The 21,283-nt window shown below is 33.5% G+C and overlaps 1 protein-coding gene across 2 annotated transcripts in view; it reads right to left on the reverse strand.

The window, feature by feature from the left end:
• The window catches only part of USP24 (ubiquitin specific peptidase 24), a 129,229-nt gene that overhangs the window by 84,051 nt on the left and 23,895 nt on the right, over positions 1-21,283 (reverse strand). The window contains exons 2-12 of one of the 2 annotated variants that reach the window (XM_019742818.2): positions 15,759-15,924; positions 14,362-14,429; positions 10,858-11,001; positions 10,070-10,192; positions 9,016-9,051; positions 8,596-8,661; positions 4,853-4,918; positions 2,582-2,656; positions 1,840-1,998; positions 527-641; positions 226-329 (exon numbers count right to left, since the gene is read on the reverse strand). In XM_019742818.2, the coding sequence (XP_019598377.2) occupies positions 226-329; positions 527-641; positions 1,840-1,998; positions 2,582-2,656; positions 4,853-4,918; positions 8,596-8,661; positions 9,016-9,051; positions 10,070-10,192; positions 10,858-11,001; positions 14,362-14,429; positions 15,759-15,924 (1,122 nt within the window). The remainder of the gene's footprint in view (positions 1-225; positions 330-526; positions 642-1,839; positions 1,999-2,581; positions 2,657-4,852; positions 4,919-8,595; positions 8,662-9,015; positions 9,052-10,069; positions 10,193-10,857; positions 11,002-14,361; positions 14,430-15,758; positions 15,925-21,283) is intronic. The other variant, XM_019742816.2, reaches the window with a different exon arrangement.

Genomic DNA, 21,283 nt, shown 5'->3' on the forward strand with positions numbered 1-21,283 from the left:
GCTTTTCATTTTTAAACCTGAAAAATGAGAAGACTAGACTAGATTAGTTGTTTTATACTGTTTCACACAATCTTAAGAGAAACTCTAAACTGTAAAACAGATTTGAGTAAAACTGCCTGGTTAAAAGAAGACAGACGTTCCATTTCCCTGCTCATTCACCACCCTCCTTCCTCTCCTTATGACAAAAATATCAGAAAAAGGCAAAAATAATTCTAATCAACTTACCTGTATCTTCCAAATTTTAGTGAGCTCATCTAAAGACAATTTACTGCCCAAGAGTTCAATAATTCCCTTTATACGATCACAGTATTGTGCTTGGTCTATGTTGCCTAAGAGAAGAAACACCAGAGGGACAGGGAGATACAGTGAACACTGACTTTCTAAATACGATTCTAGTAATTCAAAGCAATATTAACATTCTATACAATTATTTAAAGGCTAATGCAGGCAAAGCAACAATTTTATACTTTTTTTTATAGAAAGTATATTATTTATGTTAGGTAATATATTTTTTAAAGCAGCTTACCTTCTAGTGCGATCGACAGAACTGAATTTTCAACTAGCCAATCTAACAATCTGTCTGTATCTATAGCATTCTTCACAGATTTGGATAAAGTGCTGTCTTCTATTAGTTTGGTTACCTAAAAAGACAGGATTAGTTTGTGACTGAATCTAATGTAAATACGGATAATCAAAATCTCTCTCTCTCTCTCTCTCTCTCTCTCTCTGTGTGTATATATATATATATATATATTCAGTGACTTTTGTAGTGTTACAATATGGTCTGATAATTAGCCAAAAATGTATCAAAGGCCAGTTATTAGAAGTCAATAGACTACTTATTTATGATGTCTCTTCTTAAAAAAATATGAAGCCATTTTTACAGCTCACATTCGCTGGGCCACTGTTGACTGGCTCAGGGATGAGCATCTGACCCAAACTTCAATCAAGGCATGACCTCCAAATTCTATACTTGAGACCAGGGAGAAAGTGTTAGTCCCTCCCTGGGGATGGGAACTATCCATGGCCATAATGTTTACCATATGAAAGATGTCACTCTGCCAGTAGAGGGTGAACAAAGCCAACATGCTCAGAAAAGCAGAGATAAAACTTAAAGGAGTCCTGGCAGTGGTCAGGTCTCGAATTCTAATTGTTCCTGTTGTCCATATGTGTCCCTGCTGACATGGTTTGGCTAGTCAACCCTTCATTCATGTGAAATAGCCCAGACTTCTTCCATTAAATTCCTCTCTTGGCCTAAGATGGCTTAAGATGAGCTTCATTTTACTTATAGCCCAAAAGCCTAATTAATACAAAACTGAAGGAAAAATAATTGGAATTATGACTGAACTGTATTGGTTCCACCTGTCATTCACCAAAACCAACTATGCTCATATAAAGTTTAGGAAGCTATAGAAAATTATTTCCATAATTGTGCTTAGATCAACACAGTTGTAGTCATTTTGGTTTTGTTCCAACCCGTTAGAAGATTGGGTCTAAGTAAACACATATCTGAAATACAATAAAGGAATTGTACCCGCAGGGTAAAAAATAAATCTCAAACTGTATATGCCAAGAAATTATGTTCTAGGAAATTTCACAAAAGAACTAAATATTTCAGAGAATGAATTTTGATGTAATACATATAAAAAAAAATCACTTGATTAACAGACAATTGTAAACATATATACCATTACATATATAACCATTGGTATCTCTTTTCCATATGATTACAAGAAATTATTCTTTATTTCCCAACATTTTTATATTAATAACCACAAGTTTTGGTATAACTTAAAGGATGTGTGCTTTAAGTCTTCTAGAAATAAATGCAAAACTTACTTCTTTGAGGGAATTCATTTTAGCGCTAAAATGTGGTGATTTCAGCATGCGTAGTAGGATGTCGAGTCGAAGGTCGTCCACGACTGTCACCAGATCCGGTTGGAAGCGCATGCAAAGTAACTTAATGGCAGACAAGAGCTCGGGGATGCTAACCAATCTCTTTTATTAAACACACACACACAAACAAACAAAAAAGGAACCATGAAAACATTCTGATCTCAATTCTTATACACAGGAAACATAGGACATTTTCAATAACAATGGTCTGGTGGTATCTGATACTTCACATGGTCAATTAACTAAATTTTGCTTCTAAATAAGTTAGCACATAGGTGAGCAAAGGAAACAGAAGGGTCCTATGAGAAATTCAAGGTAGACAAAATAAATCATGTTAAATTTAAATGTTAAAATTTCCCTAAACTTTGGATAAACTTTTAGTTTTGAATTATTTTGAAGCTTTTTCAATGTTATACAAATTATAATACTATGAAAACCAACATGTTAGTAAAATTCTGAATGATATCACTGACAGCCCTATATTTATTCTATTGACTGAGTAACACCAACCTCTGGTGCTTCAGAAGAAGCCAATTTTCAGTTAGAAAATGTAAAATTAATTTGATGTGGGTTGTATGTGACCAGAATCCAAAGAGCAATAGGGTGTGAACCTAGTCCCAAGTCCTGGCTCTGCTTCCATGGACCAACAGGCACTGGGGCCTACCTGGCTGGAGACAGCATTTACCTTGTCCTTAAGGTCCTTTTCTTCCACGCTCCGCACATCCTGAATTGTAGTAAGGATGACCGGGTCTAGCATGGGCTGCAGAAAAAAAGCGCTACAGTTAATAAAAACTCCTGAATCTGTCCCAAAACTAGAGAGGAGATACTTCTTCATTCACATTTCACAAAGAAGAGAGTGCAATATTAAGATCTGAATTCTAGTATCAGAATCAGCACTAACTAGCCAACACCATCTCAAGTCAACCATTAACTGATTCTGTGCCTCAGCTTCTTTAATAACAGACGGGTGCAATACTTATCATTACTATCTCCTAGGGGTCATTTTAAAGAGCAACCAAAGACACATGGACTAACTTTTAAACATTAGCATGAGTATCTATTATTTTTATAATAAAGTAAATATTTTACATATGATTTTAAAAGACTGAATATAAGCAGACCACAAAAACCACTATATGCACTAATAAAACCATTATATGCACTAATTTTGCTTGCTGGCATAAATGAGGCCTACAGACAAGACTCATACTACACATTGCTCTGAGATGGTAGCATAATCAGATAACCAACTCTAAATAGTATACGAGAAGTAGCCAAATATTAGCTAGATCTACATGATCACTTCCATACAAGTAAGATAATTTTTAAAACTTATCTGGTGATGAGAAAAGATTAACAATATTTGGCTTTCAAAGCCAAGAAGTCATTAGCAAAGAATTAAAATGACATCAGGCAATGAACCAAATAGTATTTCTTCATTTACACTTATGCCAATTGTACAATGAGGACTGAGAGCTGTTAGGGTAAGAGGTAAGTCACACTGTTCTTGTCAGCCCTGCTTAATTCTCACTGCAACTCTGTGCGATAGGCATGATTATCATCACCATTTTAGGGAAGCCAAAGCACAGAATTGATATAAGTCTTCACACAGTAGCAAGTGGCAGAGACAATTGTTAGTTTATGGCAAGTAACATGATGTGAAAATGGTATGAATAAATTCATAGTACGAATTTATTGCTAAATTTAAGACTGGACAGTTTGATATAGTTAAAGAAGAAGTTAAATATACTTTAGTTGGAAATTCACATACTTTTTAAAAGCACATTGTGCTAATATGTAAAACCTGGACTTTCTAAAGAATTTAATATTAATTAGCAGTTGTAATATTTACACTAAATCTCTTTCCATGGAGCAATGCATGGGTAGAGAGCATGTGTTCAAAAATCCAATCCTGGCCCTGTTATTAAAAAGCCAATTATCAAATTAACTATTTATTATTAAATTATTAAAAAGTCAAATAATTTTGCCTCTTTGTGTCTAAGTGTTTCAGCTACACAACTAATGATTATATTTAATGCTTAACGAGTTAAAAGAACACTAGATGTTTCTAAAGAGTTTAATATGCTGAATTAAGAAATAGTCATTCTATTTCATTTGAAAATCTTGCAGTACTACTCTGACATGTAACGAAAGCATTTAACATTAGAAATAGCAGAACTTTTCAGAACCTACTAAAAAAAATCGTGTCTCCCTTGTTAAAATTGCCGTAAGTAAACAAATCCAGTATTAGAAAGAAGGCATACAGTGCATAGAAAACATTGCCCCCAAGCACACTATGCTTTAAAAAACAATTTATAGTGATTTAAAAAAATCTCTGAAAGCTATCAGTTTCACACTCTTATTTATAAATAAAATAATAAATGGGAGATATTTCAATATGATGTTTTAGTTAGTAAAACTAATTGAAATGGAAAGGAAGCAAGAGAATATAACAAGCCTTAAGCATTACAAAACTGAGCACTCACAGCTTTGAGTATTCTATAACCTGTTGACTTAAAACATGCAGACACAGGAAATCAGACAAGATATGCTGTTAAGCTGTTATTCAGTAGTGAGAGACTTAGCTAGTAAGCGACCCTAGTGGATTGCTCAACATTGATCTAATTTAATACATAATGGCCCTGAATCCTTAAATAATCCTGTGAAGGGGGGTGGGATATATGCAGCCTATTTTATAAAGAAATTAAGAAAAATACATGCTATTCTATATAAATTATATTTGATAAAAATGATAAATTGCAAAGGCAAACAACCTTAAACGACAGCGATCTCCTATGCCTTAAATTATTAATCATTTTTTATTTTTCTTCTGGTAATATTTTCACTAGAAGTTACTCTGGATTAGACATAATTCTGAACAACCTGATAAAAAGATAATACTGTTTGTATGTCTTAGATCCCCTTCTAAAGTAAATGTAAAATGGCCTAATCTTACCTGTACCACTGAGGAATTGAGGTATTCTGCACACACCCCTAAGGGTTGCACCAATGCAGAGACTGCCTGGAAAAAGACAATGAAGGTTAGAAATAAACGTGAGCCGAGTTTCTTCTTTCAACATTACACAAATCCCTTTTAAAATGTCAGAGAAAATTTTAAATAGTAGTTTGATCAAGTCACAAAAGAATAACTGGACAAACTATACTCTTGGATAAAAAGAACTATATAAAGATGCCAATGCTTTAAAATTATTATAAAAATTTAATGTAATTTAACACAATATGCCAATAAAAATTCTTTGGAGGACTGGATGAAATGATTCTAAAGTTCATAGTATAGAATACTAAAAATTTTAATTTGAAAAAGGAGAGAACAGTTGGGGAAAGAGTGAAATGTGCCTTTAACAACAACGATGAAAACATTCAGGACTTCCATGAAGAACATTATAAAAATACATAAAATTATAAAAATACATAAAGAAGGCCCAAATAAATGAGAAAATGCCATGTTCTTTAATGAAAAGAAACAGTACTGTAAAAATGTCAATTCTCTACACATTGACCTATAAATTTAACACAATTCCAAACATGATCTCAGTGGGATTTTCTGCAGGAGAACCTGACATGTTGATTACATTCAGAAGAGTAAAAACATGAGAATGATAAAGAAAATTTGAGAAAAGAATGATGCTGACCAGACTACCAATAATTAAAACGAATGAATGACTAGAACTGAAGTCCAGGAACAAATCCTTGTATACCTGGGACATTGACATATGATAAAGACAACAAATCAAAACAGTAAAAAAAAAAGGATTATTCATTAGAGGATCTAATAACAGTTAGTTACCCATTTGGGAAAAAAACAACAATAGAATTGGATCTCTATCTTACACAATATATAAACAAATTTAAATAAATTCAAGACCTAAGTTTAAAAAACTATAAAATATAAAATGAGTGCTTTAATAACCTTGAGATGGGGGCACATTCCCCAAGCAAGTTAGGAATCTTTTAAGCTATTAAGGAAAATAATGACTACATAAAATTTTGAAGCGTCTGTGTAGCAAAAGACATCATCAATAAAAATGAAAAGAGAAGCAAAAGGCTGGGAGAAAAAAATTTACAAACACATAAAATAGGCATGGCTTTGATATACTTATAAAAAAAATTCCTAAAAAATTACCAAGACAAACAACCCAAAAGAGACCTAAATAGCTAGGTCAATTTACAGAAGAAAAGTAAGTAGCCAATAATCATATGATGAAATACTAAAATTCACAGGAAATCAGAGTAGTATTGCAAATTAAATAATAAAACTTTTTTTTGTCCATTATATTGGAAAATTCAAGATTGAAAATATTCAGCACTAATGGGAGTATTAGGAAATGACTGTGTGGGGGTATAGATTGGTCATGGCTTTTTGGAAAGAGATTTAGCACTATCAAATATAATTTAAAAATTTATATAATCTTTAACCCAGAAATCCTGTGTTCCAGGAATCTATCCTTCAGAAATGGCTGCATATACAAAGACAAATTTATATGGAACACTCTCTGCAATAGCAAAAACTTAGAAATAACTGAATGCTCATTAATAAATGACTGCATCATGGTACAACATTTGCAGGAACACATTGGAGCCATTAAAAGCCCTGATAGTACTAACCTGAAAGATGTCTATGATATAATGTTAAATGAAAATATGCTCCTAGGTATAGCTTGATTACAATTTAGTCTTAAAGAGAGAAAAAATACACACAGATATATTTTATATAAATTTAGGAAAAAGACAGAAAGGCTATGCATTAAATAGGTGCTATGCATTAAGTAGGTAACCATTTCCTAGGAGGTAGGTATACTTGTGGGGTGGGGGTAAGGTGGAAGAAAGGCAACTTTCATTTCTTAGTCTGCATAGATATGTCTTCACTTTTTTTATTTTTATTTTTTTTTAAGGAGGGCGCATCTCAGTGGTCAATGCAAGGATCAAACCGGCAACCTTGGTGTTACAAGCACCACGCTCTAACCAACAGAGCCAACTGGCCACTCCTGTAAAGGTACTTCTAACTGATAGATTGTGAATTATGTTTCTTTGCCCAGTATTTTTCAAATACAAAATTATTTAATGTGAATGTAAATGTTAATGTAAAATGAATACATTTACTTGTACTCAGTCTTATAATATGGCCTAAATTTATTCTGGGATGTAGTCATCTTCTTAAGTGGTCAGAAATCAGGTATTTATTGTGAAATTTTTATCATACTTGCTTGCTAAAATTAGAGTCTCAATTTTGGAATATCTGTCTCCTATGCCTGAATTTTGTCATCTCCTCAATACAGCCTAAGCAATATAATTCTACAACAACTACAACAAACAACACTGTTGTTCTGAAAAACTGGTCTGACCTAAGGAAAAAATCGTGGAGGAATGTTTAACCTCAAGACATGTGATAATGAGAATAAGCCCAGATTCCTACGTATCTATCCTTAGACAATTTTCATCCAAGTGGAGTAGAAACTTTGGGCTACTCAGTATTTTAAAAATTAACTCTGCAAGACATTAGTGAATATTCTAACCTTTTAAAAAAATGAATTTCTGATATTACCCAATGACCTATACAGCTAGTTCTTGAGAAACAAGTAAGGTGTATAAAATCCTGTATCTGAATAGGTTTTTGTTTTGTTTTGCTTTTTGAATCACTACTTAATATATTCCAGGTCAATAAGGTCATTTCTAACATACTTGATCCATTCAATGGGGATCAAAATGACAGCCTAACAATCTACTTAACGTTCAGGGAAGGTGCAAGGGGCTCCCTAATCAGTGTCAGTAGAAGTATTTATGATCTCGCAGACATCTGATCTTTAATGATAAACAGTGGGTGGCAAGAAAGGGTCAGTCTATTACCAACCATACCATCAGTCTCTCTCTTTGACTGTTATTTCCCTCATGCAAAGAAGGACCAAGGCAGTTACTTGATTAGTCATGGTCCCACAGAAATAACTGCTACTCTAAGCATAATTGTGTCACTTAGGTATATTATTTACCACATCATTTTCTGCTCTAGCACAGTGTCTTACATATGGCAAGTACATAGTAAGCAATTTTTAACTGAATAATTAACTAGAGAACAGAATAAAGTGCTCTCAGTTATAAACAGGTCAGCAATCTGGGAAAAATTAAAGATGAAGTTATTCCCCGAACCATAGGTTAAATGTTTTTGAGAAGATGAAGTTGACATGAAAAGATAATGGTATTGCACCTGAGGGATGATTCTCAGCTCCTGTTCTAACCCTCTGTTACCTGTGAATCTCTGTGACACCAGAAAGCTTACTAAACCACCTTCAACTCTTTTATTTGTGCCTGGTACTATGAAATACATTCTGATTTTAATGAGGCATAAAATTGTTATGTACACAAATACTTGCCACATTTAGCAACTGCCCTTAAATAGCAAGACAATTTCATGTAACCACCACAAATTAAGAGAAAAATACCACATGCAAGGGGAAATTAGTGAGGGGGGAAAAAACAACCCAAATGCCCTGTACTGAAATTTGGTTATTATGACTAACAGTAATAAACATTTCTGTGGTTATCAGAACCATGGAGCTGCTTCTGTAAAGATTAACTTACACTTTAACATTTAATTTAATGTGTCCAGATCACGTCCCTTGGGTTACATACCAACCCCCCAAAAAGTGAACTCCTATATCAGGCACATAGAATGGTTTATCTTACCCCAAGTTCTATATCTTCTGAATGGAGCTTTGCTTGGATTGCTGCAAATCCACCTAATTCTCCAAACTGAAAAGAAAAAAGATACAAATTCATTTCAAAATGTTATACATTAATAATTTTAGTAAGGGACTAAGGCTAACATTCTACCCTATCAATGTGCTCTATAATACTGATTTTGAGAGTCATAACAAAGATAATTTTAATGCGACTGTGATATAGTGCAGGAGATATGCTAAGTCCTAAGATTAATGTTCATGGGTATAAACAGCATGTATAAGAAAGAGGAAGGAACTATAAAACCCACCTCCTTAAGAAAAAATTCTGATTATTCTCTGTAGTTATCATTTACTTAAAATACCAAACTCTAGGAAATCTCATTAGAAAGTGAAAAACATGACCATATTAAAAAAAACTGTATACCTTATTTACCAAATCCACAACCCATCCATGAGGTTCCTATGAGAAAAGAAAATAGAAATTGAGATGGCAATATAAAAATTTCCCCATTAACCCTTATATTTCTTTTATTTTAAATAAAAAGTTGGAGAAAAAAGGATTAAAATTTGAAAAATATTTCAAAAGGTTTTCCCCCAAATGTTTCTTAATGTGAATCCTTGACATAACTAGATGCAATTTTAGGAGTCTCTAAGTCTGTATCATTGTAACTGCACCTATTATTTATTACACTGTAATTTTTTTTGTTTTCATATTTCCTCCATTCTGTAGGAATCATGTTAGGAACCAGGTATTATTACTCTTTATATTAAGAACAAAGACTTTTTAATTTAATTTATATCTCCAAAACCTAGAATAATGGCAGATACATAGTAAACGTTCAATAAATGATTGCTGAACTAAACCTCTGCCTTTGCTAAAGCAATAGTCAAGTTTTCTACCTACTTAAATTGACTTCTTTCAACTCTTGCTCAAAAACCAAACAATCTGATCAAGGATTATTTAAAATTTGTACTCCTTGTGGGTATACTGCTTATTGGCACATTGTAGGACTTTAAATTAAAAAAAAAAATAAAAAGATACCGGTTCTATGCTTGAAAAAACTAAATTGTTTATGCTTATGGAGTTTAAAAGAAAATTACACATGAGAATAACTACTAGATTATTTCTTCTGTGTATAATTAGTTATTTCAAATGATTTCAAATGCTTTAGTCTCTCAAACATCTCTAAGAACCTGGGACACCCATTAAACTGGAGTTCTGATATTTCAATAAACAGGGCAACGATGTCATGCAGTCATTTTCCATTTCACTAAACATTTCAAATCTATAAAATTCTTCATGACGTTAGGTCACAGCTATAGGAAAATCTGCAATATCTAAAAAAAGTTAAGCAATTTTATGAGTCATATGGAATATTTGTCATTTTTCACAGACTGTTTTAATCCTTCCATGTAAATTGTCATTTTTATAGCACAGAAAATTTCTCTATAAAAAGATGAAATAAAACTATGTTTACCTTTTGGAAACTAGATACAGGTGAAATAGCAAACATATTTCCCTCTCCAAACACTTCTGCCCAATTCCTTTGAGACACTTTCATTCTGTTTTTAAAATGGTATTCATTATCAGGATTGAAAGCCTAGATTCAAAGAGAACAGAGAAACATTTTTATTACCTATTTACTACTTATAACAACACATATTAGCATTAGAAAAGAGGATAAAAATACAGCCTCGGGCTTCTTCATTAATGGGATCTTTCAAGTATCCCAACAAAGCATATTCTTTAGCTGGTGCAGAGCAAATGACTCAAGTGGTGCTCTTCTGTTCTGTTCAACATCTGCTGTGAGGGAACATAGGATGCCAATGTTCAGACATCCTAGAGCTGCCACAGGTAGGGCTGGGCAGCAAGGCAGGGAAGACAGACATCAGGAGGGAAAACATGAGTGTGCCTTCTTCATTTGCTACCGTTTCTAGTCAGGGGAAAAGGCCACAAAGCAAACTGCATGAACACCCTACGTGAAAGTATTTATCACGTAAATGATCAGAGAGACTTTAAGGGAAAGCTATTCAATCAGTCTAAGGAGCTGAAAAAGCTATTAAAATTAGAAAAGCTATTAAAATTAAAACTGAAAACACAGAAGGGCTGCTCCGCTTTTAAAAGGAAAAGCAAGGATCCTAACAACTAAGTTAATATGTTCAATGATAATATCATCATCACTCACTATTAAGTACAAGTCAGAGGACAGTAGGTATTTTAAACAAAACCAAACACAAAGTACTTCATATTTCAGAGCTACTATACCATTGTAAGCACACCCAGGAGACCAATGGGAATTGGATCTTGTTTTATTCTCTCTGCAACCAGTTCTATTAACAGCATCAACATATTGTAGATTCCTTCATGAATTTCAGTACCCCACTTGTGAACAGCACTTGATGTCAGGAGCTACAAAAACATAACGGGCAGTTTAGAGTCCAATTTAAAAAGGAAAAACGTCTATAGTTTGTCAGTTCAATCTCAAATAATCAAGAGATTATTACCATAATACTTATTTTTATGCAGATGACTTGCTTTAAAAGACCCATAGCTTTTGTTCATGTGTTTCACAGTCAACACTGAGTTTTGTTTCTGAACTTTAATTCCCTTACTTACAGTTGGTTTGAAAGAAAATTTTAATTTGCCCCTCTGCTTTTCATTATTACTAGGAAAGATTAAGTGGTGTAAAGCAAGTAAGAACCTGAGATCAACTCCTGGTATTACTACTGTTTTCTAGCTGTGTGGCCTTGGAAAATTTTACCTGAGTTCTCAGAGGCTCAGTTCCCCCACCTCTACAGAGGCAAAATTTCTACCAACTTCACAGATGTTACAAGTATTAAAAGATATACCAAATATGGAAGTATTTTATAATTAGTAGGGTATTATTTTTAATATATCTTGGCTGTCACCATTAACCAATATTCCTGGAATCTAATAAACAAATACTGTATTTCATGGATTCTAACATACACATTCTTCTCATGTTTTTTGTATCTCAGAAATAAGACTGCATCTTCCCACCTGTTGACCAGATGACAGGACTCGGAATCTGAAAACATATCTTAATCTATTTTGCTTATATTTGCCTTTTTTGTAGGTATAAAAGTAATACTCAATTTTTAAAAACGTTTAAGTACTATTTTAGAATAGTTCTAAGCACTGTAACACTGCTTACTTAGCAGTTATTTTTCTTAAATATAAGCATAAAATATAAAACAATGGTGCATCTTATACTCAGATAGCACATTAGGTTCATTAAACAGGAGGGAAAAGGCACATAGATGAATCTAAAATCATCATCATTGGATTTTTCCAACCCTCAGTCTTTCAGTCTTTGGGGAAAGTCTAATTCAGGAACAACTGCCAGAACAGGGAATGAAAAACCAAAGGATTTCACTTAATAAAATAATGGCAAATTGATACGATGGTTTCAGGTTTTTGTAAGCCTTCCCTTCAGAGGGAAAATACTGTGCGATAAAAATTTCATCTTGGTCACATTAAGAAGCGCTTAACAAGAGCAGCCTGAAAGAGCTCAGACTTCTTTAGCTGCAGAGGAAAACCTCAGTTTCAGATTTTAAAAATACCAATTAGCTGCACTATTTGCTCAAATGAGCAATAATCATAAGGCTGATTTTATATAAACCAATGAGCTAACTATTTTTTGGAAGAGTTTTTTTAGGCTTTCTATACTTAAAAATTAAGTTAAAGCAAAATGAAGCAGAGATTAACATTTAAAAAGCTTCACGGTGACTACACAAAAAAAAATGTAGGTGGATTAAACACCACTCCCTCTGTTGCCAACTCATCTGTTCAGTTTTTACTTTGAAAATGGAGTTCTGTCTTCCTTCCAGAAAAGGTGGAGAAGGACGGGTAGTACCTGGTGGGGAAGATGCACACACGGTATAACCGTAACTCTGCACGCATTATGGCCAGACCTAGTTTTTTTCCCCTGCCTAAACATGCTAGTAAAGAATCCAGGCTGGCCTGAAAGTGAGAGGTGAAGAAAGTAGAAATGACGACAAAGCTCCTTTGGTGCACCTTATTCATACAAGTGCTTATTATTTATACCGTTATAGAAAAATTTGAGGCAGCTGGTAAGAAAAGCCTATTGAAGGGGGCGGAAGGAAAGTCATCATATCAGAAAACACAGCTAAAGATATCAAGGCCAATTATATTAATATAAAGAACTACTGAGTTTTCTGGCAGCCAAGTCTAAAGGCACAGAGAATTCTGTTGCTCTTCTGATTTAATAAAAGAAAGTAGGCCTTACTGATGGGGAGGAGAACTTCTTTAATAGCTCTAAACGCTAAGGAAATTTAACATGGATGTTTTTACATACACAACACTGAACAACATAATGCAGTGTAACTTTGTGTTTGCAGTTTTACAGAAAAAACCCAAACAACCCCTGGACCACTTATTTCACTATTACCAACAGCTGAGGGCATAATATAAAACAATTCTCTGAAGCATCTCTGTATAGAGTATTATATTCCCAATATGCAACCTGACTGGACACAGGGCTCTCTGGATCTGGAGATCATCAACCTAAAGTTCCTTTCCTTACTCTAACACATCCGTTTCCATGCCATGAAAATTACATTCATGTATTTTCTTTCTCTGTACATGTATGCACGCATGTTAAATTATAAGAACTCTGCTATTTAAAATGCTACTGTAAAATTATAAAGACTCTATTTACAATGGTACTGTTAATTCTTAACGGAATTCTTAAAAGTTTAAAATATTTTTAAACTACAAATTGGTCAATGAATTCATCCAAATGAAGATAAATCTCAATTCCAAACGATCCCTGCCCAAATGGCAATTTAAAAATTGTCTCCTTTTTTTCAAGGTGAAGCTACTTTTGTTCCTATGATTAATTTTGTTATTTTTTTAAACCTTGACTCAGAGGCGATTCTGTCTATTAAGGTGGAATGACAGTTTGCAAATAAACAGTTTATTTTACTGGATTTTAAGATAAAGACAAACTTAACCCATCTGTAGTTCTAGTGACTTTCTTGAACGTGAGACAAAAACGGAAGTCAGGACTCAGAAGTACAAACAGCAGGAGACTCATTTATTCATTCAACAAAGATTTACTGAGCTCTTCCTCTGAGCTAGGCTCGCTGGCTACACGCTGGGGAAACAACAGTGTCTAAGACATTGTCCCTGCTCTTGGGAAATTCAGGACTCATGTCCTGAAAAGCGAATCTTGCTTGAGTTAGAAACACAAGTCCTGTGATCTCCTATTCTCACTGTTAAGAAAAATTGATTTACGAGAGATGTGACCAGAATGGGAGCAAGTGTATCAATCTAGCTCTGACAGAGATGCTGCCATCCACATGCCAATTTGCCAACAGGAATACTCAATCAAGTCAAACTTTCTGTAGTTTAAAATGTCTGCTTCTATCTTGGTACAATAACAAGTATAAGATGGCTTATATTTTGATAAGTAAATATTATCTATGTAAATGCCACAGTCCTTAGTTCAATAAGATGTATAATTTCCCCGTATAAAGTCTTAATAGTAATAATTAAATAGAAGGAAGTCAAAGTGATAGTCAACCAAAGACATTTTCAAATTAAATACAAAAGAAGTAAATCATTTATAAGCCCCAAATTTAGAGCTATTTTTTCCATATTAGATGATTCCTCAGTTGAACAAGATTCATAAACTGGTCTCACACATAAACTATAAAACAAAAAACCTGTTCACCTTCACCCCCATCAAAAAAAAAAAAAGTAAGATGAGCACATTTTTCTTACCTTTTTAAATGCTTCAGGCATACACCTATCCATAAATCTCTTACAATTCTCATCAGACTCGGAAAGACCTTAGTAAAATAAATGAAAGGATATGCCTTATTTAGATTTTAGGTAGTATGTATAGACCATATGTAGCATTCCAAATTCATACATCTGGAACTATTTATTATAGAAACTTTGATTCTTAAGGGATATTCATTCTGATGAAGGAATTGGTTGAGAAACAATCACAGTATTAATTTACTTATTAATAGCACAATTTATTAATATTTATTAATCATTAATATACATTTAATAGTATAATAAACACTAACTAGAACTAAAATGGTTGAACTTATGTTTCCATGTCAGAGCAATTTCAAGTGATCTGATTAAATAGCTACTAAAACACCAATAGCAACTACTTACTCACCATTATTTTCCTAAACAGCTCTATAAAAACAGAAATATTCTCAGTAAATGCCCAAATCACTGTTCTTCCCTAAAATAAACTGATGAACTCTGTGTAATAAAATGCACAGAACTGTGCCTGGCACACAGAAAATGATAAAAACTTGCTAAGTGAACGAATGAATCCACCATAAAATTATCCTTTGGAATGTATTTTAAGAAACAACAATTCAATAACAGAGTTTTGCTTATCACTGGAACACTGCTGAATACCTTCTCTTTTTTTTGGACCCTCTGCCTAGCACAGTACCTATACCCTACCTAATAGGCACTCAATAAATGCTGTTGCTGAGAAGCCAGTAATAAACGTACCATAAAATTGCCTATTAGGATGAAATCTAATCCTAGTCAAAACACTTTCTACTGATATGCCTCATACTGAATCAAGGTGGTAAACTATGAACACTTTTAAAGGAAAAAAAAAAATCACAAAACAGTGGCCGAATTCTTAAAATTGAACAATGTGAAAAATATTTTCTCTTTAATATACAGTATAGAAGCTTCCTTATATTGACACCTATTCTTACAAACTACTGGTATTTTATTCCTCTCTTAGTTTAATATTTGTATAGCACTTAAGACAGTGCTAAGCACATAATAAGTACAGACTGTTTTCTTAAATAAATATTACCTTATTCTCTTTAAAAAAGAAGTCACTGAATTAAGGCTTAATTTTAAATGCTCCAAGCTTCTGTGAAAAAAGTTAATTTCAATTTCTATAAAGCTTTTCAATTGTATTTTAAAGAATCTTGCACTCTATCGGAGGTAGAGGAAAACAGGTGATTTAATTCAAAGCTTTTATTCCACACGGGATAAGCAAAGACTACGTAAGAGAGAGTAAATGATCTAAGATTATACAGATAGGCAACGACAAGAGCTAAGATTAAAGCCAGGCCTTGTATTAAAAAAAAAAAAAATCTCAGATGTCCTGAAGTCTGAGAACTTACCAAGTCTTGCTAGGTAGGTAGATGCCAACAGGCATTTGCCTAGTGATTCTTCTCGCTTGTAAGGGATGGACCAATGATCAGTCAAAACACGGCTTTCCAGTTCATATAAGTTTGTTGTAGGGAATTCAATTCCTTCCCCTGAGCAGTTTCCATTTTCATCATTCTTCTGACAAAAGGGGATTATGGTTAAAAAAAAAAACAAAACAAAACAATTAGTGACTACTTTAAAAAATTTAAATTCAACACAGGGCAGATGCTTAATTGATGGTAGCTATTAGTACCAATAATATGGCTTCCACATTTCTTTCTCATAATCACATCTTTCACCAAGACTATCTCAAGTATTCTCAACTTTTACCATTGTGGCATCCTCATTCCCTCAGAAGTTGAGCTCCTCTCATTCCTCCTCTCAATATCAAACCTACCTTCACCTACAGCCATCCTATCCTCTCCCCTATTTTCACTGAGGAGATAAATTTCTCCAAAGAGTTATCTGTATTTGTTGTCTCCATCTCCTCACCACTCACTCACTCCTGACACTACACCAACCAACACAGGTTCCGGAGTTCCTGCTCTCTCACAGTGGCTATTGTTAAGGTCACCATCAAATACCGTATCATTAAATTCAATGAACATGTTTCAGTCCTTATCTTACTTTTCAGGAATATTTGGTCTTCTGCACACTCCCCCATCTTGATATGTTAGATTTGCTTCCCTTGTATCCCAGGACAGGACACTTCCCTATTCTCCTTTTGTGGATCTGGCTGGCTCTATTCTCTCACCCCGTCTGGTACTAGTACATCCTCCTCTTCCTAGCCATCAAATTATTGGAGTTTCTCAAACCTCAGTGCTACTGTCTCTATTCTTGACTGTTCTCCACCGAGTCAATAGCACCACATTCACTTAACAGCACAGCCAGAAATCAGGGACTCATTCTTAGAACCCCGTTCTCACATCTCCACCCCTAAGACCAGGTGACTAAACCTCCTAAATTTCTCTCAGCTCCATCATTTTCTTTCCATGTCCACAGAGATGCCACTATTCCTGAACTCACTTTTCCCCCCCTTTTAATCTACTTAACTCCTATATATCTATAACTCTTTCAGAGAAGCCTTTTCAGAACTTCTAAACTACATAAAATTCCTTTGTTTTATACTCTTACCATCCTAAACTTCTCTTTCATAGCACTACAGATACAATTTCACATTTAACTGTGATTTAGTTTATGTTTGTCTCCACTAGACCAAGCTCCATGAGGACAAGGACCCCGTCTGCTTTTGACTACTTCTGTATCTCCAGAACCTAGTGCCTAAAAAAGAGCAGGTATTTAATACACACTGTTAAATGGAAAAATAACTCATGTAAACAAAGTTTCAATTAATGGGGTAACTGCGAGAGTTTCCATCAGGTCTCACTATGCTAATTTGTAATGAAGCAAACTGAACCCCTCCTCCCAAAGTATCTAATACCTACTCTAGTTTCTTTAGAAACCTAAATATTTCCACAATTCACTCTATAATCATTACAAAATAAAATCACTCCATTTAAAAAAAGTCACTTTTAGCCTCAATGAAGGAAAAGACCATAAATAAAAAGCAGAGATGATAAAAGCACACAGAAGACTGTTCTCAGTCCCATGTGAATGATACCTATAGGAATGCAACATGTTACTTTTTTGAGGTTCATGTCTAAACTGGGATGAAAATAAGAAAAAACAGGAAGGTGAAAAACTAAAAAGGGAATAGAAAACAATTAAATTGGGGGGAGGTGGATTATGTAGATTTAGAATAATGTATTGGGAAAATTCACTTTTTAAAGTATAACACTTTTCAGAAATACATTTAATTAATAAGTTCTGTAAATAAATCAATTTTACTTAAAGGAACTGAGGAGATCCAAAGAGTAAACATTTACGATAGTCTCAAAATTGTACACTTGTTAAATGCTTTGATTTACTAACCCAGGATCAAAATAGAATTAACGCATATAAAAATAAAATACAACATAACTTATGAGCTGTAGTAATTAGAGGGAAATTTTTAAAAAAAGAAGATGTCAAACCAATAATCAAACCATGCACCTTAGAATACTAGGAAAAGAAGATCAAACTAAATCCTAAGCAAGGAGAAGAAAGGAAATAAAGATTAGAGAGGAAATAAATGGAAGAGAAAACAGAAAAACAATCGACAATAAACAAAACCAATGGTTGGTTCTTTGAACAAATCAACAAAATGGACAAATCTTTAGCTAGACTGACCAAGGAAAAAAGAGAGAAGACTCAAATTACCTAAATTAGGAATGAAAGAGGGGCTATCAGTACAGACCTTACAGAAATAAAGATGATTATACGGAATACTACTGACGGTTGTACGCTAACAAATTAGGGAATCTAGATGAAGTGTACAAATTTCTAGAAAGATATAAAATACTAAAACTGACTCAAGAAGAAACAGACAATCTGTACAGACCTACACCAAGTAAACAGAATGCTTTGTAAAAACTTCCCACAAAGAAAAGCCCGTATATTGATGCCATTACTGGTGAATTCTACCAAACATTTAAAGAAGAATTAAAAAGACGATCTCAATCCCTCACACTTTGCAAAAAACAAAAAACAAACAAAAAAACAAACAAAACAAAACAAACAAAAGAAAAGAAGGGAACACTTATTAACTTATTTTACAATGTCAGTATTCCCCTCGTATTACAACCAAAGACACTTCACATACATTAGGATGGCTACTATCAAAAACACAGAAAATAAGTGTTCACAAGAGTGTAGGGAAATTGGAGCTTTGTGCACTGCTGGTGGGAATGTAAAATGATGCAGCCATAGGGAAAAACGGTATAGCAGTTCTTAAAAATTAAATACAGAATTACCACATGATCCAGCAGTTCTACTTGTGGATATATATCCAAAAGAATTGAATGCAGGGATTTGAACAGATATACAAACACCCGTGGTTACAGTAGCATTTTTCATAATAGCCAAAAGGTGGAAGCAACTCAAGTATGTGTCCATCAATGAATGAATGAATGAATAAAATGTGATGTACAAAAGAATATTATTCAGCCTTTAAAAGGAAATTCTGATACATGCTATAACATGCAGGAACCTTGAGTTATGCTAAGTGAAATAAGCCATCACAAAAGGACAAATATTGTATGACTCCACTTATATGAGATACTTATAGCATTCATAGAGATAAAAAGTAGAATTGTGGTTGCCAAGGGCTGGGAGCAAGGGAGGATGAGGAGTTATTTTTTTAATGAGTGCATAGTTTCATTTTGGGAAGATGAAAAAGTTCTGGAATGGATGGTGGTAATGGTTGTAGAACAATATGAATGTACTTAATGGCACAGAATTGTATACTTAAAAATGGTTAAAATGGTAAATTTTATGTTCAGTATATTTTGTCACAACTTAAAAAAAATGGACAAAGATATCACAAGAAAAAAACAACAGCTACAGATCAGTATCCCTATGAATATACACACAACAATCTTTAACAATAAACTAGCAAACCGAATCCAACAAAAAAGTCACGTGCTACAAAATGACATTTCAGTCAATGACGGACTGTATTTATCATAGTAGCATACCATACAGGCTAGAGGTGTAGTAGGTGATCCCTTTTAGGCTTGTGTAAGTATACTCTATGATGTTTGCACAAAAATGATGAAATTGCCAATAACACATTTCTCAGAAGGTATTTCCGTCATTAAGCAGCACATATATAAAAAGGATTATACACCATGAACAAGTGTAATTTATACCAGGCATGCAAGGTTGGTTTACCATGCAAAAATCAATCAATATAATATACTACAATCATCTCAATAGATGTAGGGAAAAATTCACAAAATCCAACACCTTTTCATGATTACAAAGAAATAAAATAAAAAATACCTCAACAAAGAAATAAAAGGGAATTTTCTCAACTGAATGAAAGGCATCTACAAAAGACCTACAATTAACATCATACTTAACTGTAAAAGACTGAATGCTTTCCTCTAAAATCAGGAACAAGTCATGGATATCTGTTCTCATAGCTTCCATTCAACATTGTATTGGAGTGACTAGCCAGGGCAATTAGGCAAAATAAGAAATAAAAAGTATTCATTCAGATAAAAAAGGATGAAATAAATAGAAACAAATCTTTCTATTCACCGATGACATGATCTTGTATATAGAAAAACCTAAGGAATCCAGGAAAAGGAAGAAAACAAACCCTACTATAATAAATGAGTTCAGCAAGGTTGCAGAATACAACAATATGTAAAATTCAATTGTATTTCTATACATTAACAAAAACAATCCTAAAATAAAATCAAGAAAATTCTATTTATAATAACATAAAAAGAAAAACCCTTAAGAAGTGTAAAACTTGTACATTAAAAACTACAAAACATTATGGAAAGAAATTTAAAAAGACCTAAATAAATGGAAAGATCTCATGTTCATGGAATGGAATTTAATATTGCTACGATGGCAATACTCCACAAAATCGTCTATAGATTCAATGCAATCAGTGTCAAAATTCCCCCTGGCTTCTTTGCAAAAAATGACAAGCTGACTCTAAAAAACTTACACAGAAATGCAAGGAATCCTGAGTAGTCAAAATAATCTTGAAAAAGAAGAACAAAGCTTGAGGATTCACACTTCCCACTTTCAAAACTTACTAAAAAGCTATAGTAATTAAGACAATGGCATAAAGATAAACATACAGAACAATGGAACTGAACTGAGATTTCATAAATAAAACCTTACATTTGTGATTTTTAAATAAGGGTAACAAAACAATTTAGTTAATCTTTGACAAAGTCATAAAAGCAATTCAATGGAGGAAGGTTAGCCTTTTCAACAAATGATGCTGAGACAACTGAATACACACAAGTAAAAGAATGAAACTGGACCTGTACCTCATACCATGTACAAAAATTAACTCAAAATTTAACACAGGAGTAAATCTACATGACCTTGGAACAGGTAATTATTTCTTAGAATACCAAAAACACAACAATAAAAAAAGAAATTTTGAACTTCATCAAAATGAGAAACTTGTGTGCATCAAAGAACATCATTAAGAAAGTAAAAAGACAATCAGAGAATGGGAGAAAATATTTGGAAATTTTATATCTGATAATGGACTTTTATCCAGAATATAAACAAACTCTTACAACTCAACAACAAAAAGGCAAATAACCTAATAAAAATGGGCAAAGGATTTGAATGGACATTTCTCCAAAAAAGATACAGAAGTGGCCAACAACTAGCACATGAAGGTTCTCAGCATCACTGGTCATCAGGGAAATGCAAATGAAAACCACTTCACACACACACACACACACACACACACGGATGGCTAAAATAAAAGTCAGTAACAAATACTGGTGAGAATATTGAGAAATTAGAGCCTTTATACATTGCTGACTGCATTATAAAATGGTACAACCTCTTTGCAAGACAGTTTGGCAGTTCCTCAAAAGTTAATCAGTTACCAACGGGACATAGCAATTCTATT

This window comes from Rhinolophus sinicus, linkage group LG06 (assembly GCF_036562045.2).
Source record: "Rhinolophus sinicus isolate RSC01 linkage group LG06, ASM3656204v1, whole genome shotgun sequence".
Lineage (NCBI taxonomy): Eukaryota > Metazoa > Chordata > Mammalia > Chiroptera > Rhinolophidae > Rhinolophus > Rhinolophus sinicus.